The 22911-nt window shown below is 60.1% G+C and overlaps 2 protein-coding genes across 2 annotated transcripts in view; one reads left to right on the forward strand and one right to left on the reverse strand.

The window, feature by feature from the left end:
* Positions 1 to 2227: 2227 nt before the first annotated feature.
* On the reverse strand, positions 2228 to 18303 carry MAB21L4 (mab-21 like 4). The gene is given in 11 exon segments (XM_036857689.1): positions 2228 to 3197; positions 3937 to 4040; positions 4043 to 4270; positions 4509 to 4524; positions 5518 to 5682; positions 7448 to 7668; positions 11763 to 11882; positions 11885 to 11943; positions 11945 to 12005; positions 12008 to 12343; positions 18102 to 18303. Coding segments are annotated over 11 exon segments (1605 nt in total). The 3' UTR covers positions 2228 to 3104.
* A 979-nt stretch (positions 18304 to 19282) lies between these two features.
* The window catches only part of CROCC2 (ciliary rootlet coiled-coil, rootletin family member 2), a 75220-nt gene continuing 71591 nt past the window's right edge, over positions 19283 to 22911 (forward strand). The window contains 1 exon segment of the mRNA XM_036857690.1: positions 19283 to 19360. Coding sequence (XP_036713585.1) covers positions 19283 to 19360 — 78 coding nt within the window.

The raw sequence follows: 22911 nt of genomic DNA on the forward strand, positions 1-22911 counted from the left end.
AGTCCTCCCCACTGTCGACATCCCCGACCAGCATGGAACATTTGCTGTAATTAATGAGCCTACACTGACACGTCATAATCATCTAAGGTTTAGAGTTTACATTAGGATTCACTCCGGGTGGTGTACATCCTATGGGTCTGGACAGATGTATAATGACATGTGTCCACCATTATAGTATCATACAGAGTATTTTCACTGCCCTAAAAATCCCCTGTGCGCCCCCCCCCCCCATTCATCCCTACCCCTACCGCAAACCCTGGCAATCACTGATCTTTTTGCTGTCTCCATAGTTCTGCCTTTTCCAGAATGTCATAGAGTTGGAAGCATACAGTATGTAGCCTTTTTCAGATTGGCTTCTTTCACTTAATAATATGCATTTAAGCTTCCTCCATGTGTCTTCATGGCTTGATAGCTCATTTCTTTTTAAATCTGAATAATATTCCATTGTCTGGATGGACCACAGTTTATTTATCCACTTGCCTACTGAAGGACATCTCAGTTGCTTCCAGGTTTTGGCAACTATGAGTAAAGTTGCTATAAACATCTGCATGCAGGTTTTTGTGTAGACATAAGTTTTCAGCTGCTTTGGTTAAATACTAAGGGGTGTGATTGCTAGATCATATGGTGAGAGTATGTTTAGTTTTACAAGAAACCACCACATTGTCTTCCAAAATGGCTGTACCATTCTGCATTTCCAGAAGCAACGAATGAGAGTTCCTGTTGCTCCACATCCTCGCCAGCATTGGGTGTTGTCAGTGTTCTGGATTTGGGCCATGCTAACGGATGTATAGTGGTATCTCGCTTTAACTTGTGTTTCCCTGATGACCTATGATGTGGAGCATCTTTTCATATGCTCATTTGCCATCTGCACATTTTCTTTGGTGAGGTGTCTGTTAAGGCCATTGGCCCATTTTTTGGTCAGGTTGTTTCTTTTCTTATTGTTGAGTTTTAAGAGTTCTTTGCATATTTCAGATAACAGTCCTTTATCAGATGTGTGTTTTGCAAATTTTTTCTCCCATTATGTGGCTTGTCTTCTCATTCTCTTGATATTGTCTTTCACGGAGTGAAGGTTTTTAATTTCAGTGACATCCAGCTTATCCACTGCTTTCTTCATGCCTTTGGCGTTGTATCAAAAAGTCAATACCATACCCAAGGTTATTTGGGTTTTCTCCCCTGTTACCTTCTAGGAGATTTAAAGTTTTATGCTTTATATTTTGCTGTCTGATCTATTTTGAGCTCATTTTTGTTAAGGGTGTAAAGTCTGTGTCTAGACTCATTTTTTTCACGTGGATGTCCAGGGATTCCAGCACCATTTGTGGAAGAGACCACCTTGGCGCCATTGTATTGCCTTTGCTCCTCTGTCAAAGATCAGTTGACTACGTACATGGGTCTCTTTCTAGGCTCTCTATTCTGTTCCATTGATGTATTCGTCTAGTCTCTTGCCGTCTTGATTACTGTAGCTTTATAGTAAACCTTGAAGTCTGACAGTGTCGGTGCTCCGACTTTGTTCTTCTACTTTAATATTGTGTTGCCTTCTGGGTCTTTTTTCTTTCCACATAAACATTACATCAGTTTGTTGATATCCACAAAATAAATTGCTGGGATTGGGATTGCATTGAATCTATAGACCAAGTTGGGAAGAACTGACATCTTGACAATACTGAGTCTTCTATCCATGAACATGAAATATTTCTCCATTTATTATTATCTTCTTTGGTTTTGTTCATCAGAGTTTTGTAGTTTTTCTCTAATAGATCTTGGATATATTTTGTTGGATTTATATCTAAGCATTTCATTTTTGACCCATCTGTTGCTGAGGTCATCCTGGTGAGTCACAGTCTTTGAAGGTGGCTCTAAGCCCTGATACTGCACTGGCACACAGTATGTTTTGCTGGACAATTTTGGCCACGGGAGTAGGTGGTTTTAAAGGCTTCCCCTTGGCCTTTCCTACCACTGTGGCTCTTACTCCTGCTAAGTACAGCCATCCATCCCGACATACCTCAAACAGCAAGGAAATGGCCACAGGGTGGGCCTGGACACTTTGTACCCATTACAAATCAGATTGGACCAAGATAATGTCTTCTGCAACCTCCCCTGCCTCATGGCAGGGGGTGGGGGGAGTGGGCATCATGGCATTTTTTTGTCTCCTTGTGTTAGTGTCAACTCTGGTCCTGAGTCCCACAGCCTTCAGGGAAACTAGCATGTCCTCTCCGTGGCCACAGGTCTTTCTGGAGGAGGTTCAGGGAAGTGGCTGCTACACGGACTCGCTCAGGGTCTGCAGGCCCTTCTCAGGACCCCGGGGCGTGGGCTGCGGCTCGGAATCTGAGGAGTAACGTCACTGAGAGGCAAGGAGAGTGAAGAGTAGAAAATGCCTGCTGGCTGGGACACGTGGAGGGTGAGAGGCTGCCGGCTGTCTGCAGTGAGGTGATGAGAGAATGCAGGTGGGAAGTAGGGCAGAGAGAGGAGATGGAGGGGCTGGCATCAGATGCCAGGAGAAGCCGCCTGACTTCGCGTGACAGCATCAGCAGCTGCTGGTGGTGCGGCTGCGGTTGTCTCCTTCATGAACTAGAAGGTGAGGATTCGGGGGTGGGCAGGGGGTCGTTCACGGAGAATGGGGGAGGGTTGAACTGCCTGTCTGCATACAAGCTTTTTCTACTTTTATGTTTCCAGGAAAAATAATCTCCCCGCAGATACACAAAAAGCAGTAGGTAGCGTCTCCACTGTGTACAAGCAGCACACTGATGTACTCAAGATCAGACACCGAGATTTCATCACGCGGATCAGTGTACTACGCGGGTGGGGACCAGCTCGGGTCTCACGCGGATTCTTGGTTTTCAGAGTCTTGATGACATCATATGGATGGATCAACAGCCGTCCCGTGAAGTACGTGGCACCTTCATCCCAGGACCTCTGGAGACCCACTGTCCAGCACTCCCAGACTCCCACAGGGCCTTCCCTGGACAGGCTCAGGTGGTCCCAGGGGACAAAGGCCCTCCGCCCTCCCCCCACCCACTCTAGGTGAAGCCCATTCCCGTCTCCAAATGTTCCAGGAGCCTCCATGGGGCAGTGTAGCCAGACGGAGGGTGCTGAGACAGGCACTCAGCTCAGCAATTCTCGGCACCCTGGGTCTTGGTCTTCAGGAAGATGGTCTGCATGGCCGAGATCTGGTCCTCATCCTGGACGTTGAAGACCTGGAACTGCAGATGGGGCAAGACAGAGGGGTCACGGTGACATCTGGGGGCCATGACGGGGCCCCGGGCACAGCGTGGGACTTCACGCACTCCCTGGCTTCTGGGCTTTCCGCCTCTGGGTCTTTGCCTGCACAGCCCTCCCTGCAGGTGGACCTGCCTGGGGCCCTCTCCTCTGGCCCTTCCCTGGATGGGCCCGTCACAGGGGAAGCCCCATCAGGTGCTGGTTGAGAGCTCAGCGTGCATCACCCCTCCCGCTACCACCACCCCAGCCCCGTGTGCCCTGGAAGGAGGGTGGGAGTTGGCCCTGGGGGACAGGAGCTAGAGGGGGCTCTGTGGGGTGGGAGAGGGGAGGCCGAGCCCAGTTGGTTGAATCTTGGCACTCAAGGAGGGACAGCTGGCAGACAGCACCTGAATGCCCAACAGGCATGGCCGCTGCGGGGGGGCCCAGGCTGGGCAGGCGGGGCTCTGAGCACTCGTCCAGTGTGGGTCTGCGGGAGGTTCAGCTGGAAAAGGGGGCAGGCGCAGACGACCCTGGTTCCCAGAGACTGGCCCTGGCCTCGAGGCCCCCCGTGGTTGGGGGCACTCATGGCTTATCTGACCCCAGCAGGCACATCTTCCCCGACAGATGCTCTCGCTGCGCTGTCCCGAGGACTGACCTGACCCGCCTTCCTCGGCTCCTGACCAGGGGTCGTGGAGCGGGCCTCCACCCGCACCCACATGTGACCCGGCCCCGCCCTGCCCCCACCTTGTCCAGCAGGACGTCGAAGTAGGCAGTGACCCAGTAGGCGGGGTCACTGGCGGGCAGCTGCAGGAGCGCCTTGACCCCGCTGCCAATTCGCGGCGGGGGCTGCGGCCCAGGTGGGTGACACAGATGTGCAGGGAGGCCTCAGGCTGGCCGGCGAAGCGCTCCACGCGCTGGGAGGGGGCACTGAGGTCCAGGCCGGAGTCCTGCAGCAGGTTCCGCTCGGGGTAGAGGAAGTGGGGCAGGTTCCTGGTGGCCAGACAGCAGAGCAGCACCATGAGCTGGCGGTACACGGCGCCCTGCAGCTCCGCCCAGCCCTCGGGCGCCGGGAAGAGCATGCGGCCCGTAGCATCACAATCTGCGGCAGGATGGCCGGGTCAGGCCCCCACCACCCTCACACCTGGCCACCTGCAGCCCACCGCCCTTACCAAAGCTGTCCCACTCCACCCTGCACCCCACCCTGGAAGCCCCCTGCCCACCCCCACCGATCCCCATCCTTCGTGCCACCCCTGGTCCCAGCTCGAGTCCCAGCCACTCCCTGCCTGCTGCCCCCGCCCTGGAGCCTCTCTTCTCCCCAGGGCCCCACACCAGCTTCCCAGGATGCCTCTCAGGAGATTCTGAGGCTCCTACCCATCCTCTGGGCTTTTCCCATGTGCCCCACCCTTCATCGAACTCCTACTGATGCCCTGCAGCCCTACACAAAGAGCCCTATCCTGTGGCATCGTCCCAGCCCTAGTCTGTGTGCCCAGGATGCCTGGGCCCAGAATACATCTGAAGCCACCAGGATGGACTTACCTGCCCCACCCCGCACCAGTACCTTCTCTTCCCCAGACCCTGAGCCACCAGCCGGGGTCCCTTCCTGTCACAAGGTGCCCTGCTGCACCCTCTCTTTCCACACCCCCGTCACCCCTCGTTCACTGAGGGGCTCAGGAACCACAGTGTGTGCCACCCCACGGGACCCCCTCAGCAGCTGGCACCCCCTCAGGGGTGGGGCTGAAGGCCTGAGAGGGGCGGTGGGTAGGGCACACGGGGACTCGCTGCAGAGCCGTCTTCCCTGCCAGCTCGGCCTCCTCTCTGACCCCGACGCCCGGCGTGGGGCAGCACCTGCAGCTCTCACCCACTGCTCACTCTCAGCGGAGATCCCAGACTCCCAGCCTCAGCTGCTTCCCCTTCACGGCCATGCGGGGTGGGGTGGATCAGGCCCGGATGGCAGGGGCATGGGGACAGAGGGGCTTCCAGGCCTGACACCAGCTGGCCGGAGTGCCCACTCTATGCAGCCCAGCCCCACGGTCTGATTGGAGACCTGCACCCAGGCCCAGGACGGCCTCCGAGGATACCAGCCCCAGGATGGGGAGGCCGGCCTGAGGTGCCCCAGAGCCCTGAGCCCGATGGCCACGCTCATGAGCTGCGGTCTCACTTCCTGGGAACCCGGAGGAGGCCTCGGAGACCTCTGACACAGAGCTCAGTCCTGGCTGTCCACCGGGGGAGCCGGCAGGAGGGTCCAACCCGGGTGCCCCTGGCCTCGGCCCCTGGTTACAGACACGGGCCCGGCGGAGGCCGAGCAGGTACGGGGCACCCCCCCACGCGTACCTTCAGGTGGCCGAGGGTCAGGCCCGGGCCCTCGCCGCCTTCTCGTCAGATCTCGTGGTTGACCCGGTCCAGGATGGAGAGGCCGTCCAGGTGATGGCCCTGGAGGGAACCCAGCACAGCCAGCAGCCTGGTGAGCAGGTGGTCAGTGGAGATCCTGGAGCCCAGACAGACACACCATGTTCGGTCAGCACTGGGGCCTTGGTCAGGCGGCCAAGCGGCCGCATCCCCAGCTCATCCCCAGAGAAGACAGCGCCCCCCAACCCCTGTGGCCTTGCCAGGATCGAAGCTTCTGAGCCCCGTGAGACGGCCGAGACCACGACAGGGGATGGCCTGCTGCACCCGGCCCACACCCACGTGCTTGTCGGAAAGTACACTTGATGAGCCGTCAAGTGTGAAAAGTCCACTTTCCACGTAGCTGCTCAGGCCCCAGAGCGTGGAGGGAGGCAGGGTGCCCCCAGGCATGCCCAGCCCTCTTGGTGTGGACAGGGAGGTGCCACTGTGACCGGCCCGGGGTGAAGCAGTAGCTCCTGGTCCGCGGGCAGGGGCCTGGGCGGAGCCACCCGGCCTGGCAGGGTGACGTCTCCACTGCAGGCCCCGTTTGAGAAGCCCAGCTGCCCCGCCCCCAGCAGCTGCACACTTGGAATCTGGCCCTCCAGCAGGGCTCGGAGCTCGGGCACTGCACACCAATGGCACTCGCTGAGCGGACCAGAGGGACGGAAACTGAGGACGGTGCCCTGCGGGCTCCCCTCTCTGAGGGTCTCAATACTGGACGGCCATCGGCCGCGTGCCCTGAGTCTGTGGCGGACGGGGCACAGGAAAGGCCATTCCCCATTTACTTGTGAAAGTGACTGCCCAGCTCACCCCTTCCCTTTCCTCTGTGGGCAGTGGTCAGCCTGGACACGCCCCTACTCTGCAGAGGTGGCTCAGCTGGGGAGCCCTGGGGGCGGGGCTTGCAGGCTCTCTGCTGGGACTCCGCTATGGCAGAAAACCACAGGAGGGCACAGCCAGCTTATCGCTTCCAAGAATCAACTCGACTGTAAGAGCAACCCCTGCTGACTGCAACCGTGTCACATTCCTAACAGTGTAACCCCAGGCATGAGAGCTGGCGGGTGAGTTACCCTGGACAAACCACAGTGACCTTGCACGCAAGCTGCTGGTATCAGGTCTGGAGGGGACTCAGTCCCCAGCCCTTGGTTCGAGTTGTCCAGGGGAGCTCAGCCTCTGCCCCATGCCCCCCACCTCCCCTCACAGACGTGGACGCGGGGGCTCCCCTTCCCTGCAGGCAGGCTACTGGGGAGGAGACTGGGGACCCAAGGAGGGGCTGCTGGGGCTCCAGGGCTGGGCAGGGGAGGGGCATCTGCAGCTAGACACCCCAGATGGGGGCCTCAGGGCCGGGACACACATCTGGGAAGGGCAATCCGGATGGAGGACGCTAGCAAAACCCCAGTGATAATTCCTCTCCTTAGACTCTGACCACCCTCGCTGCATGGGGACCCCTCCCAGCTGCCCCAGGGACCCCTGTGGCCCTGGACAAGTCCCCTGACCTGTTTGCCGCTTTCCCACCTGAATTGAAGGCACTGGGCTGGGTGGTGAAGGGTCCCGTCCAGGGCAGCCCTCTATACTTCCGAGTCCCTCCTTGCTGCCTGACAGACACCCCCCCCAACCCCGTCCCGGGGCACAGAGGGCACATCTCCCCCCTCCCCGAAGCTCCGAGAGCTGTGAAGCTGGCAGCAGGGAGCGGGCATTCTGGTCGGATGCCAAATTCCCCGAGACCCCAGTGATAGCAGCGTTGTACAGGTGCCAGGGCAGAGGCGGGAGGGGGACCCCGCAGGTCCTCCTGCCCGGAGTGCGGGAGCAGCGGGATGACGGCCCCTCCCTGCCGGCTCCCCAGGACCTCACAGACCCGGGAGGGGCGTCCTGCCTCCAATGCTCAGCTGGCCGGAACCAGGGCCACCTCTTGGCGGATGATCCTTTCCAGGCCGCCCTCGGGGAAGCCGGGCACCAGCCGGGCCCCCTCCAGAGCGGGCACCCTGAGCTTCCTCTGCACCATGGGCACCACGTTGAAGCAGATCGTTCTCCAGCCGCTGGACACCAGTAGGGACGGGCCGAGCTGCTCTTCCCTGAGGCTGTCCGCATTCAGAGAGCCTGCAACGAGCCGCCCGCCGTGCCAGCCCCTCTTCCATGCCAGCCTCCACCTGCGCAGTCCACGGCCCTCCTGCCCGCTCAGCCATGCCGCCCTCCCCCACCTGAAGCCTGAGGCTCCTCCGGCCGACCCCACCCCTCACCCGCACCCAGGCCTGCATCCTTCTGGAACCTGAGCCAGGCACAGGGCTGACGGAGCCCCCAAGTCCTTGCACGGCTGGGTTTTTTTGTTTTTTGTTAAATTTATTTATTTTGGCTGCGTTGGGTCTTTGTTGCTGCTCACGGGCTTTCTCTAGTTGCGGCGAGCGGGGGCTACTCTTCGTTGCAGTGCACGGGCTTCTCACTGCGATGGCTTCTTGTTGCAGAGTACGGGCTCTAGGCACGCAGGCTCAGTAGTTGTGGCGCATGGGCTTAGTTGCTCTGCGGCACATGGCATCTTCCCGGACCAGGGCTCGACCCCGTGTCCCCTGCACTGGCAGGCGGATTCCTAACTGCTACGCCCCCAGGGGAGCCCTGCACGGCTGTCACGCGGGCTGCGTCATGTCCCCCAGAATTCCTGTGCAGAAGCCCCAACCCCCAGCACCTCGGGCTGTGACTGTATTTGGACACAAGGCCCCTCGAGTGGGGGTTAAGGTGCGCTGAGGCCGTGAGGGTGGGCCTGACCCCGTGAGACTGTCCTTATAGAACAGACGTTGGGGATCTGCACGCACAGAAAAGCCCACCTGAGGACGCAGTCAGAGGGCAGATCTCTAAGCCCAGGAAGGCCCTTCGGGAAGCCAGCCCCCCGACACCTTGACCTTGCACCTCTGGCCTCCAGAACTTTGAGGAAATACGTTTCTGTCGTTTAAGCCGCCCAGCGTCTGGTGTTTGCCGCATGGCCCCCATGCTAGCACGGTGCGGATGCTGTTTGGCTCTGCGGCTCCGCAGCCCCGGGGAGACAGCGGCACCTGCCCCGAGGTTTCCCTTGGCGGGTGCCCAGGTCAGCAGCATCCTCACCCTCCTCGCCCCGCCCCCCGAGGCCTGCGCCTCCCCAGGCCTACCTGTGCCTGCCCACTGCTCCATGCCTGGGCCCAGGGGCCCCGGCCACTCAGGCTGCCTCTCCTCGCGGCCGCCCTCTCTGCGGAAGGAGAGACATGGCTCAGGGGGGAGCAGCTCTGCAGGGCAGGGTCTCGCCGACAGTGGTCCCCAGGCACTGCCCCATGGCTGGGTGCGAGGGCCCTCACCTGCCTGACCCCGGGGTGGGGCGGCCCCACAGGGAGGGGCCGGGTGCTTCCCGCAGGTCCCCCCTCCAGGACCCCCAAGGCCCCAGGCAGCTCTGAGACCCGCAGCTCTCTGCTGGAGCAAGGTTTCTAACCCTTCCCTCTAAGTGGCTGGTTTCTGAGGCTGCGCCCACTGCCTCCACGCACCCCAGTGCCTCCTCAGGCCTCTGGAAGCGTCTCGGGGGGGGGGCCCTTGTTGCCCCAGCATCTCTTTCCTGGGCCCGTGCCCAGTGGGTCGTAGAAGGCCCTCCGCAGAGGACAGCCCTGGCTGCTGGGCCACCTTGCCCGGCGGGGTTTGGAAGTCAGGCCCCACCCTCCCAGCAGCCTGTAGCCAGTGAGGGTCCTCTGGGGATAGGGGGCAGCCTCTGTGGGCACTTGAGCTCCAGAGCCCGGGAGGGTCAGGCTGAGGCTGGACTTCTGCTGATCAGACCTGCTTGCTCCTTCCCGCCCCCTCCTGCTCCTCGAGGTGTCCCCGAGAGCCCCGGTGTGGTCCATGCACAAGAGCCCCCATCTCAGGCGCGGCCCGCGGCACACCTCGTAAGAAGGGCCGTGGAGGTGAAGGTCAGGGCCAGGCCCCAGGGCTGAACGCACAGTGTCCCTGCAGGCCTAGGTTGGGAGGAGCTGGCTGGGTTTGCCCTCATCCAGGAGGGGGCCTTGGATTCCACTGGACACCCCAGGCCTTGCACGAGAACTTTCTCCTCCTGCTACCGCGGACAACACATTTGAGCTGACGTCCTTCCCACTCCCTCCCCCGGTCCCGGACTCAGACCCCATGGGGCCCAGCCCAGCACCCACTCCCCAGACCACCCAGGAGGGGCTGCTCCATGGGGTGGTGGGGCTGGGGAGGTGAGGGCCCTCTGGTCTCCTGCGTCAGGTATCCCCTCCCCCAAACAAATGAACACCACCGAGAGAGGAGGGCGGGCTGAGCGGGCATCTCTCAGGGGGCCGGGAGGGGCACCTACACGAGGCCCTGACGAACAGCGGCCCCCTGCCCTCCCCAGCACTGCCCAGAGAGGGTGCCTGGGACAGAGGTCAGGGGACTGACCAGCTGAGGCTTGAATGGCATGTCATCACGTCCCAAAGGGAGTCCCCAACATGCGCCTTAGAGAGCAGTCTCCGCAGCTAGTGAGCCTGGCAGCCGGTTCCCCACCGTCCTACAGCCTGCGCTGCCTGCCCTGGGCCACCCACCGCCCTGGGGGTCCTGCAGGGAGGAGCCCGCCCCCCGGTACGCAGGCCCCTTCTCAACAATCTCCTGCAGGGCGGCTCTTGGGCCACCTCCTGGGACCCAGCCCAGAGCAGGTCCCGGCCCTGCCACACCTGGGCCACTCCATTCCCCACAGAGGCCTCAGTCTCCCCATCAGTTAAGGGAAGAAAGGGGCTCGGTGATCCCCGGCCCCTCCCAGTTCAATGTCTGAGGCACCTGTCATGCAAAGCCACCACGGGCAGTTTCATTTCCTTATCTACCTTTGGTCACACGTTTTGTTCACAGAAAGGTGGCTCGGAAGGCAGCCGGCCACCCCTGCCACTGTCCCAGCCACTCCCCACCTCAGCCCCCCTGGTCTCACCAGTTCCCAGGGTGGCGGCAGCCTGAACCCTGTCACCTGGGGCGCTGCTTCCCTTTTAAGGCAAGTGTCAGGAAGCAGTGCCTGGAACTTCCCTGCGGGCCCAGAGAAGTTAGGCCTGGGTGTGGCTTCCAGCAGGAAGAGGACGGCGGGGACCTAGGGGATGGGAAGGAGGGGCCTGGCCGCTCAGACTGAGAGCTCACCCCAACCGGTGGGTCCGTCTCCAGGCCTGGAGGTGACAGGGCCGGGAGGGACAGGAGAAGAGAGAAAGACCCCTGCCGAGCTGCCTGAGGTCACTGTAAGACTCAGAGGATGACCGGATAGGCTGTCGGCGGGGCCGGGCTCAGGAGCTCCCCGTGATGGGCTGCGGCCGCCCCACAAGGGCACTTTCGTCACCAGCCCCCAGAGGGTGGTCACCTGCCCCAGGTCACTGGGCAGGTCTGGGGAGGGGCCGGGGCTGGCAGCCACCCCTTCTGGGGTTGGGGTCCCTCACATCAGCCTGCAGACACATGCCGGGCTTCCCCAGAGCCCACGGGAAGCAGCCTGGGGAAAGGTTAGTCCTCCGGGCCCAGGTAGCTGAGGTCCCTGCAGCACCAAGTGGGCCCGAGCCTGGACGTGCAGCCAGACCTGAGCTCCAGGGCAGCTCACCGTCCCTCAGGCGGGCTGACCAGCCCCTCCTGCTGACCTCACGGCAGGTGTGAGGGCCACACGTATACCAGGTGGCAGCCACCATTGCCACATGCCTGTCCCCTCCCAAGGGAAGCAGGACATTCTGTTTTGGTTCCCAGCCCTGCCGCCTTTGCCCTGACCCTCAGGAGGATGGGCTGCATCACCCAGGGTCCCCGCCCTGCTGGGCCCGGCGCAGGCTGGCCCGTTCTTCCAACGCCCTCGAGGTCCTGGCAGCCCCGGCGGGAAGGAAGCCCATAACTTCTGGGTCTGCCAGGAGCACTGCCCACGCCGGCGCTCGCCACCCACCGGATCAATTGACAAGGCAACCAGGGGAGAGACTGAGGCCAGAGCCCTGGCTCACTTGAAAGTTTCCGGCCACAGAACCCACTCAGGGCCAAGAGGCCAATTAGCGACTGAGCCATACATGGAAACAGACCTGTGCACATGTGCACATACGCGCACGCACCGACACATATACTCACACGTGTGCACACGCACGGGTGTACGCACACATGCGTTCACTATCCTGCAGTCGCACACACGTGCACACGGAGGAATCACACGCCCGCGCACACAAGCACGCGTGCACGGAGTGATCGGGCTGCACGTGGCGTGAAGAGGCCGTGGCGCTTGCGGTTCACGACGGCCGCCACCAGAAGGTCCTTGGGGACCTGCAGGACCTCGCTGGGCACGATGTGGCCACAGCACTGGGCGCTGCCCTCCGGGGGGTGTTGAAGACATCGTCTGTCATCCACCGCTCCAGGCCGGCCCTTCCCCGGGGACGCCCGGGCGGCAGCCCTCACCTCCTCAATCACGAGGCCCTCTGCGCCCACCCACTGGGGCACCTCCGTGAGGGGCGCAGGGCAAACCGGAAGGCCTCCAGGCCCCGGGAGTAGTCCACGAGGAGGCGGGGGTCCAGGGCACGCACCTGTTCCAGCACCGAGAGCAGCACGTCCTCGGCGCGCTGGAAGTCCCGGGCCCGGGGCGCCCCCCGCGAGCGGATGGCCTGCAGGTAGTGGTGCCACAGGGGCACCTGCACAGCCATGGCTGCGGCCAGGGCTGAGGGCGCAGCCTGCACAGACCGCTCTGAGGCCGGCTTTGCAGACAGGCTGGGAAGAGGCGCCTGCCCAGGTGAGCAGCAGGTCCGCAGGTGGGGCCACAGGTGCCCACGGGTGACTGGCAGGCGGGCTGGGTGCAGCGGGTTAAATGGCTGAACTGGGCCCAGGCCTCTGAAGTGAGGGTGAGTCAGTCACCAACAATTAGGAATGTCACAGGAGCATTGGGCAGGGGGCAGGGCCTGGCTCCTCCCTTCTGTCACACAGACCCCCCCTCCCAGGCACATTCAGGCTCAGGACTTCGCCCCTCCTGGGCCTGGCCTCCCCGCTGCTGTGCTGTCCCTGGTGCCCCCCTTTCCACCCTCATCCCAGTAGCAGCAGCCACGGGGTCTCTGTGACGTTGGGGCCTCCCCCCAAAACTGGGTGGGACATGTGGCATCCTCACTGCTCAGATGAGAAAGGTAAGGCAGGGCGATGGCTGCCCGAGACCCCACTGTGGGTCAGGCTGGGGCTGTTTCCATAGCAACCTGGATATCCCCTCAGGCACCTGTGCCCTCTTAAAGCAGCAGCCTCAAACTTGGTGCCCTCCCAAGTGCCGGTGAGTATCCTGCTACCTCCCCCTGCAGGGTGTGTGTCCGGCCCCTGGCCCCCAGCCCCAGGCCCTCGGACCCTGGAGGTGCCCACCTCCCACCCTGCCTGCCCTTCCGCCTGAGAGGGGCTGTCACCACCTGAGCCTGGAGCTGGACCCAGCCTGGTTCCGGGGACAGTCTCCTTGGGACCGCCCGGCCGGGCTGGGAAGCCTCGCCCTGCCGCCCCCTCCAGCACCTGCCCAGCCGTCTGCCACGGCCCCTCTGTCTCTATGGGACTCTGACCTGCAGGGAGGGGGCACTGCTGCAGAGGAACTGGGGTCCCTCCTTCCTGACCCTGACCCTCAGGCATGGGGCCCTGTCTGCACCTTGGCTCCACTGTCTGTGATTCGATGACTCTCACATTCCTCCAGCTTCACTTTCCCAGGAATCTCACAATTCTCCTGAATTTGCCCAGGAGACCTGGCGACACTTTGTGTACCCAAAGCGCCAAGGGGCTCTGAGCTTAGAGGAAGGCCCAGCTCCACGCCCAATGGGCCCCACTAGGTATCTGCTCCCGGCTCAGGGGTAGCCCTGTGCCCGGGGAGCGCTCCTCTCTTGGCCCCTGGAGCCCCGTTCCCCCGGCCGGGGACATTGAAGTTCCTGAGGCTGGCCGTCCACTCTCCCTCCTGTGTGGTCTCCTCTCCCTTGCCGTGCGTGTCCATCATCGCCCTTTGCTGACACCCCTGCTCCTGTGGCCCCAGGACCAGGCCCATCTGCCCTCAGACGTCTCAGGCACCTTGTACCCAGCAAGCTCAACGTGCGTCTCCAGTCTGCCCCCAGAGGGTTCTCCCACCCCCCGCTCCCATCTCGAGGTCGCCCTCCTTCTGCCCAGTTAGTCCTGGGTCTGCTCGCCCCTCCCTGCGTGCACACCTCCACCCATAGCCACCCCTCCTCAGCCCCACACCGCTCCTCCCCGGGCCTCCCGGCCACGGCCCTGAGCCTCCAGAGCCTGCCCACCCAAGGGGAAGAAATCCGACCCCACCGCGCGCCTCTGGTGTCATCCGTCTCGTACTTGCATGCTCACAGGGCTCTCTTCCTCCCCTGGCCTGACAGCAGGCCCTGCCTGGCTGACCCCTGACCCCTCCTGTGGCACACTGGTCTCCTGCCAGTTCCTTGCTGCCCCACCCCGGGCCCCTCTGCACACGTTCCCCCGCCCCGGCCCCTGCCCGCTGCCCTCCCGTGCTTTCCCAGACCTCAGCTCTGATCGGAGCCCTGATGAGCCAGGCCACGTCCTTTCCCCTGCAGCCCCTGGACGGGTGGTAAATGCCCCCAGCAGATGGTAAGCTCCATGCGGCTGGGGCAGGGTGGACCTCCTCAGTGTACGCCAGGGTGGGCACAGAGGCTGGCACGCAGCAGGCACAATGAGTGGAGGCCCCAGGAAAGCTGGATGTGAGCTCCGTCTGGACCTGCCAGGACCCAGCCGGGAGAGCGGGGAGAGAGACGAGAGAGTCGGGGCCGAGGGCGGAGGGGAAGCAGGCGCCCACCCCAGCCGGCCAGGCAGCATTAGACCACGGAGGAGCCACGTACCTCGGGCCACAGCCGCCAGGACCACAGCGCTGGGACCCCAGCGGGGAGGAGCGGGGAGTGAGGGGAGGACAAGACGTGCTCAGCGTCGCGGGCGGATCTGAAGAGCTCCCCGTGGGCCTTGGCGGCCCTGGGCGGGCGGCCCTGCGCGTGTCTGTGCTGCTTCCATCTCAGTGTAGCTCAGGGCAGCGCGGGAGCCTGTATTTCAGGAGCTCCCAGAGGTGCTGGGAAAGGGGTCACGCATTCCACCTGAACAGGCTCGTGAAATGAATCCTGGGAGCACAATGGCAGCCCCCGCGAGGGCTCGGCACAGGTGAGGGACAATCCAGGTGGCGAGGGGCTTGCCCCCGGAAGGACACAGGTGGCGGCCCTGCCCTGGCTGCCCTCCAGAGCAGCCCCCGGTTGGCCGGCGTCAGACGGAGGAGAGGACTCTGGCCTCAGCGTGGCCTCGCTCCGCCCTGGCCCCTCGGTTCCCGGCTCATTTGGGCCGCATCCCAAGTCGCCTGCTGTCCCCCGTTACTGGACGTCAGACTCCTGCACAGTGATGCCCCTGGGGCTGGAGCCCCTGGATCCCAGTGATTTCCTGGGAAAGCATTTCCCCCGGGTTACAGGACGTGAGCCCTGGCAGCCAGGATCTGTCCCCGCTCCCGGTCGCCGTGGCCCAGGGGCTGTCCTCCTGACCACCCATCACCACCGCGCGGGCCTGCTCCTCAGCACGGCAGCCTCTCCCCCTTCGCTGGCACGGGGCAGGCGGAGGGTGTGGAGACTGCTACCCGCTAGGAGGGGCCCGGGGGCGGAGGGGAGGCAGGCTGCCCCCGGGGGGGCGGCCACCCAGCCTGCTGCCTTGTCTCACAGGGACCCAGCTCTCAGCGTGCGCCCAGCTCTGACGTAAACACGCAGGGAGACTGCAGGACTAGGTGTGGAAGGAGGTGATGGGACAATCGACCCCAAGGTTGATGGAGACGCCTGGGGAGGCACTCGGGTCGGTTTCTGCACAACATGCAAGATGCACGTGTGGTGTCGGGGGGCAGGGGGGCGCAGGCCGGGATGTGAGGATCAATCTCTCCAATGGGGGCTGCGGGGGGGAGCCCCGAGGAGGTGAGCCGTCCAGGTGCTTGTGAACACTCGGGCCGCCCAAGGAGAAGCAGGCATGTGGCTGACCAGCAGGGTCACCGGGAAGGTAACCCCCCCACCAGGTGGGGAGCAGACAGCTGAGCCACGAAGCTTTCCAAGGCGGAAGGAAGCCAGGGGTGGCCACAGCCCAGGACGGGACAGGAGGGGTCTATGGGGAGAGGAGGGTCCCAAGGGCCTCGGCACAGGGGTGGGGAGGAGGGGGGGTGAGAAAGGGGCTCAGGGCCGACGTTCTCTCAGGCCCAGGGAGCAGCCACATGGTCACCTGGTGTCATGCAGGGTGACCCAGCTCTGTCGCACAGGCCCAGTCAGCCCAGGGCCAGACCGGCGTCACCCCAACCCTCCCCTAGAATGCGGCATCTATTGCACAGCCCGGACCAAAGAAGCTACTAGGGCTCCTTTGAAGCTGCCAGGTGGGGGAGAAGAATTTGATCCCCAGGTGCTGCAGGCAGATTTGGGTCGTTTTTGTTTTTCTTTTTGATATGTTTTTATTGTGACCAAAAAACATAACATAAATTTTACCATCTTAACAATTTTTAAGTGTAAATTCAGTGACATTAAAAATATTCACATCGTGCCACCAAGATCACCATCCATCTCCAGAACTCTTCTTCTTCCCAAACTGACACTCGGTCCCCCTTAAACACTCACTCCCCCTCCCCCTCCCCCAGCCCCTGGTAAACCCCATTCTACAGTCTGTCTCTATGAATTTGACTGCTTTAAGGACCACATATGAATGCGATCATAGAGCGTTTGTCTTTTTGTGGCTGGCTTATTTCATTTAGCACAGTGTCTTCAAGGTTCACGTATGCTGTAGCCTGTGTCAGTACTTCACCCCTTCTGGCTGAATAATGTTCCATTGTATGCACAGACCACATTTTGCTTATGCATGCATCTATCAATGAACACTTGGCTGTTGTGAAGAACACTGCTATGAACACGAGGGTACAAATATCTCTTTGAGACCCTGCTGTCAATTCTTTTGGGTTTATACCCAGAGGTGGAATTGCTGGATCACGTGGTAATTCTATGTTTAATTTTTTGAGGACGCACCATACTATTTTCTATAGCATCTGCACCACTTTTTATTCCCACCAACAATGCACAAGGATTTTGATTTCTCCACATCCTTGCCAATACTTGTTATTTTCTGGGGCTTTTGGTTTGTTTGTTTGGTTGGTTGGTTGGTTTTTTTTGGCCATGCTGTACGGCCTGTGGGATCTTAGTTCCCCGACCAGGGATTGAACCTGGGCCCTCAGCAGTGAGAGCATGGAGTCCTAACCACTGAACCACCAGGGAAGTCCCTTCTGGGGTTTTTTGATAGTGGCCATCCTAATGGGTGTGAGGTGATATCTCATTGTGGTTTTGATTTGCATTTCCATAACGGTTAGTGATGTTGAGCATCTTTTCATGGAGTTATTGGCATTTATATGTCTTCTTTAGATAGATGTTTATTCAAGGCCTTTGCCCATTTTAAAATCGAGTTGTTTGGAGTTTGCTGTTGTTGAGTTGTAGGAGTTCTTCATATATTCTGGACATTAATTCCGATATCAGGTATATGATTTGCAAATATTTTCTCCCATTCTGAGGGTTGCCTTTTCACTCTCTTGATAGCTTCTTTGATGCACAGAAGTTTTTAGTTTATCCAGTTTATTATTTTTGGTTTTGTTGTTGCCTGTGCTTTCGGTATCATATCCAAGAAATCATTGCCAAATCCAAGGCCACGAAGATTTTCCCCTACGTCTCAGCTCTGACGATGAGGACTTTCGTGGCAGAGTTTTAATGCCCCGATAGCCCCACACTTCCCAGGTGCCCCAGGTGGAGGCACCCTCCCCCGGGCTCCTGTCTTCACCGTGATGTAGAGTCTGGTGCTCCGCTGTACCCACCACACGAGAGCAGGTGCCAGGGGGCAGGGTCCCTGCGTCACCCCTGCAGCCTCTCACCCCCCACTGTCCGAGCGCCCCCCCTTTGAGCCCCCCAGGTAGGAACTCTCCCCAGAGGGCAGGGTCACACTCTTCAACCCCCGAGCCCAGCTCCCTGGGGGCAGACGAGGCCCAGCCTCCGGGCAGCAGGAGGTGCCGAGCCTGCCCCTTCCCCAGCCCCCTCCCCAGCTCCCCAGGTGCTCAGTCCTCGGGGCCCACAGGGGTCCAGGGCTCAAGGAGCTAGAGGCAGCCTTGGGTGCCAGGCAGGTGCCCCAGCCATGGCGGCCAGAATCTGGACCTCAGCTTGGCACCTTCGGAAGCCAGAAGTCACCACTAATCCAGAGGGGCCATGGTCAGATGGCTTTGTCCCCCCTTCCCCCAGAACTGTCCGGTGAGCCCCGCAGCAGCCCCGGATGCCCAGCAGGGCTGTGTCTGGCCAAGAGCCTGGCCTGTCCCTGCGTGGGGCACGCTCGTGGCTCTCCCCACGGGTGGTGGGGAGGGGGTGGGGGCAGCCTGAGGACACCAGGAGGAGACAGAGGGCACGCGTTTCTCGGGGAGAGCTTCCTTTAAGCAACGGCACCACCGTCGTGAAGTTCGGTTCTGAGGAAGTGGCCTGGGCCCCGCCAGTCTCGCCCCTGGCACCCCTGGGGACAGATATGCTGACCCACTAAGTGTCCACCCTCACTGCTGGTCCCTTCTGGCCTTGCCCGGCAGGCCACCTCTATCTCCTGAGCCGCCGCAGAAGAGCCCAGGTCTCTGGGAGTCTGGGGACCACCCCCGTCCCCAGGGCCCCGAACTGACCTCCTTTTATTAGGGGGGCTGTCACTCCCGGCTGCAGGGCCCGCCTCCTGAGGCTGCCCGTTTCCAAGAGGGACTCCTGTCGGCATTAGCCCGGCTGGGAAAGGTCCAGATTTGAAGGAGGATCCCCTGAGGGCAATGAGTGGGGAGGGAACACTGGGGTGCCAGGCTCACTGCAGAGGCCAAGGCTGGGGAGGACAGAGCTCTGGGTCTGCAGGGACAGCCCCGATCCCTCCCTTCTCCTCACCCATCACCACCCCCGACGGGTCAGCTGTTGCCAATGCTCTGTGTGGTTCCGGGGAGGCTCAGGTGAGGGAGAAGTGAACTTCCCGTGGCAAGTATGAAACACACGACCCATGGGGCAGGTCACCCTGAAAGGGCTCCAGAGGGAAACCAGATTCCAGAAGGCGCGTCCAAGGGCGACTTAGGAAGACGGGGGTCTCCTCTGGTCCTTGGGCAGGTGACCTCCCCTCCGCAGGCTCAGTCTGCCCACCTGTTACACGGCATTGCACTACTGCACTCAAGTTCCTTTGCAAATGCTCGGAAAAGAGTCATAGTTTATGAGTCTCAATCAGGAAGGACCCGTGGTCTGCACGCCTCCTCTACCTGGTGTGTGGCCGCCAAGCACACAACTCCTCCTGGGGCAGCTGCCCAGTGGAGGGCTGAGGGTCCTTCCCTGCAGGGCTGGGGGCCTGGGGGAGAGGCCGGTCGCCCGGGTGTGGTCGCTCACGTGGAGGGCTTCACCCAGCGCCTCTCCAGGTCTCCTGGGGAACGGCTTCTGGACAACAGCGTTCGTTAGTCCCCGTGGCAACGGGGCCTGCACTCCTGTTTCCAGGGAAAACCAGCCCTCAGCGTCGCGGTTGCCGCAGCAACGCCTACGGGCTCAGTCAGCCACGCTGTCCCGCCAACCCAGAGAGGGCAGCTGGGCGCCCAGGACAGAGGAGCCAGGTGCTGCCCAGGTGCGGGGTCGGCGCACAGAAGGAGGTCCTGGCCCGGCCAGGGTCCCAGGAGGAAACTCACCGGCAGCAGAGTCCCTGCTTTCCCTTGGGTCCTGTGCCCCAGCCCACGATGAGTTCCACCTCCAGCGAGCCTGGCAACGGGGGCTCTGCCGAGCGGTCCCGGCCGGGGCTGGACGCTGTGATCCAGGTGAGTGGCGTGGCTGTCCTCCGGCACCCTGCTGGGAGGAGGCCCCCAAGTGCACCCTGCTGGGAGCAGGCCCCAAGGGCACCCTGCTGGGAGGAGGCCCCAAGGGCACCTTGGGAGGGAAAGGACCCTACACAGAGAGGCTACACCCCCCCGGCTCCAAGGGGCACCTTCCACGTGTTCACGTGGCCAGCGTGAGCACCACACAAGCATGCACACGCACACACAGGCGTCCTTACACACAGGCGCACACACGTGCAGACTCTGCTCGGGACAGGAGCCTGGGAGAGACTGAACTGGGGGCCGGGGACCCGCGCCCCAGGCCCAACCTCCCTGCTCCGCGCTGTGTGGGCTCGGGCTGTCAGCCCCCCTCTCTGGGCCTCAGGCTTGCTGCCTGCACGCTGGGGGTGGGGCAGGGAGGACCCTCCCACCCCGACCTTCTGGGGTCTAGTTCACTACTGCCTTGGGGCCAGGTGTGGGAATCAGCGGGGGCTTCCCTGGAGAGACGTGCACCCGTTGGGGGTGGTCCGTGCCCAGTGTCTACTCTGTGAGCTCCAGAAGTGCTGGTTCAGTTTTCCTTCACAGCACCCACCTGCATAACAAAAACAGCAGCTACAACGATAACTACTGGGAATTACCCCACGCCCCCTCCTCGTCACTCCCTACTTCCAGCCCCGTGCCCGTGCCCGGCCCTGCCACCCCACCCCCTTAAGTGCCCCCCGCCGGCCATCACAGACAGACAGTCCCCACCCTGATTCACCCCTCAGGGACCCCAGCGAACCCCTGGGAACCAGCTGACTCAGAGTTGTTTATCAACCCAGTTATTAGAACCTCAAAACTACGCTGTGTGAGGGGGGTGACATGGCCCTGTGCAAACAGGTCACCACAGAAAAGTAATTGCCCACAGTTGTCCCCGTAATTAAATAGCATGGCGGAGCCACCACACGTGCACACGCGCACACACACACACACACAGGTGCCCACGCAGGACAGACCACGACAAGGGCACCAGCAAGACTGACAAGATGGCCCTGGGTGGGGTGACTTTCTCTGTCCAGCTCCCGTGAGGCCCAGCTCTGCGAGGTCCTGGGTGCCGGTGACCATGAGGGCCGGTGGGGGGGTCAGGGGAGGGAGGGCCACTTTCACGCCAGTTTCCAAGCCAGGTACCCCCTCAGCCTGTGAGGATTCTACCACCCCTTTGGGTTCCAGGAAAATAGAGGCTCGAGAGTTGAAGCAAGTTGCTATGGTTACAGGCCGGTTTGAGGGAGAAACACAGGACGGAGCTGAGATCCGGCAGTGGGCATTGGTGCTTGGCAAAAGTGGCTGCCCCCCAACTCCCGCTGCCCGTGGGAAACCGTCATCTAAAAGCCACGGGGAGCCCTGGCCGAGGTCCGCTCCACCCGCCCAGCCAACACCTGTTGTCTGCACCACGGTGATGGAGATCGCGGTGCAATTACTCCAGGGCTGAGCAGGCAGGCAGGCGCCTCAAGATGCCCAGATAGGCCCGTCCGGAGGGGGAGGAGGGGGGCATCCTCCAGCCCCTCCAGCTACAGACGGGGAAACCGAGGAGTCTGGGCAAGGCGTGGCTTGAGGATGGGGGCTCCTGTGGGACCAGGCCTGAATGCGCTCCCCTGCCCAGAGGAGCTCCTGACACCCCGCTTGCTGCAGCCGGAGCTGCTGCCCCTGTCAACCCCGGCCCCGGCCCACCCTTACAGATGCATTCTCTGAGGGTCTGGACGCAGAGGCGGTGGAGAAGGCCGATGGGCAGGAAGATTTGTAATTCTGGACCCCGTTCCTCTAGAAGCTTCAGGAATTTTCACTCTCTCTTTTGGGTTAGGTTTTTTTGTTTTTTTTTTTTTTTTTTTTAATAAATTTATTTATTTATTTATTTATTTATGGCTGTGTTGGGTCTTCGTTTCTGTGCGAGGGCTTTCTCTAGTTGCGGTGAGCGGGGGCCACTCTTCATCGCCGTGCGCGGGCCTCTCACTATCGCGGCCTCTCTTGTTGCGGAGCACAGGCTCCAGACGCGCAGGCTCAGTAGTTGTGGCTCACGGGCCCAGTTGCTCTGCGGCATGTGGGATCTTCCCAAACCAGGGCTCGAACCCGCGTCCCCTGCATTGGCAGGTGGATTCTCAACCACTGCGCCACCAGGGAAGCCCTGGGTTAGGTTTTGATTAAAGGTATTTTTCTAAGAACTTGTCCATTACATCTAAATTTTCAAATTTACTGCCAAAAGTTGTTCCCAATATCCTCTTACTGTCTTCTTGAAGTCTGAGGATGTGAAGCCGGGTAACCACCTGCCCCTGAGCGTTGAGGGGTTTGAGACCCAGGGGTCACCCAGGACCCAATCTGAGGAAGTCCCTGGCAGGCTGGGATGAGTTGGTCACCCCGAATTGACACCTCCTTTTTCACTGATGATACTGGTCATTGTGGATCCTCTTTACGGTATTTTTGTCTTCTATTTCATTGATTTATATATTTATTATTCCTTTGCTTTTTAGTTCCTTGGGTTGTTGTTCTTTTAATTTTTTGAGATGCATGCTTAGTTCATTGATCTGCAGCCTTCTTTGTTTAAACAATTTTTTTTACTTAAAAAACTCTGGTAAATTATATATACATAAAATTTACCATTTTCATCATTTTTAAGTGTAGAGCTCAATGGCATTAAGTACACTCACATTGTGCGGCATAACCACCATCCAACTCCAGAACGTTTTTCATCTTCCCAAACTGAAACTCTGTCCCCGCTAAACACTAACTCCTCCTCCCCCTCCCCCAGCCCTGGCACCCACCATCCTCCTCTCTATCTCTATGAATCTCACTCCTCTAGGGACCTCATATGAGTGGAATCATACGATATTTGCCTTTTTGTGTCTGGCTTATTTCACTTAGTATTATGTCCTAAAGGATCATCCATGCTGTAGCCAGTGTCAGAAGGTCCTTCCTTTCTAAGGCTGAATAATATTCCATCGTACAGATGGGCCACATTTTGTTAATCCATTCATATGTTCATGGATAGTTGAGTTGTTTCCACCTTTGGCTGTTGTTAATAGTGCTGCAAATATCTGTTCAAATCCCTGCTTTCACCTCTTTTGGGTGTATACCCGGAAGTGGGATTGCTGGATCCTATGGTAATCCCGTGTTTAATTTGAGGAACCTTCATACTGTTTTCCATAGTGGCGGCATCATTTTACATTCCCACTTTCTTCTTCAATGTATGCATTTCCTTCTAAACAAGGCTTTAGCTGTATCCCATAAATTTTGATATAATAAGTTTCATTATTACCCAGTTCAAACTGTTTTCTAATTTCCACTGTGGTTTCTTATTTTATCCCTGGATTATCTAAAGGTATAAATACCTTAGTTTTCAAACATATAGAGATTTTCAAGTTTTTCTTTACATCTAGTTTAACTATCCTGTGCTCAGAGGTTTTGCTTTGAGCATCATAAAGTGGAAAAGCTGATTAGTGTCCGCACGGAGGCAGTCGGGAGGCAAACGGACGCCTGGATCTGGTTTCAGGGAAGAGCTCCATGCTGGGACTAGACTAGACCCC

The sequence above is a fragment of the Balaenoptera musculus genome, chromosome 7, assembly GCF_009873245.2.
Source record: "Balaenoptera musculus isolate JJ_BM4_2016_0621 chromosome 7, mBalMus1.pri.v3, whole genome shotgun sequence".
NCBI lineage: Eukaryota > Metazoa > Chordata > Mammalia > Artiodactyla > Balaenopteridae > Balaenoptera > Balaenoptera musculus.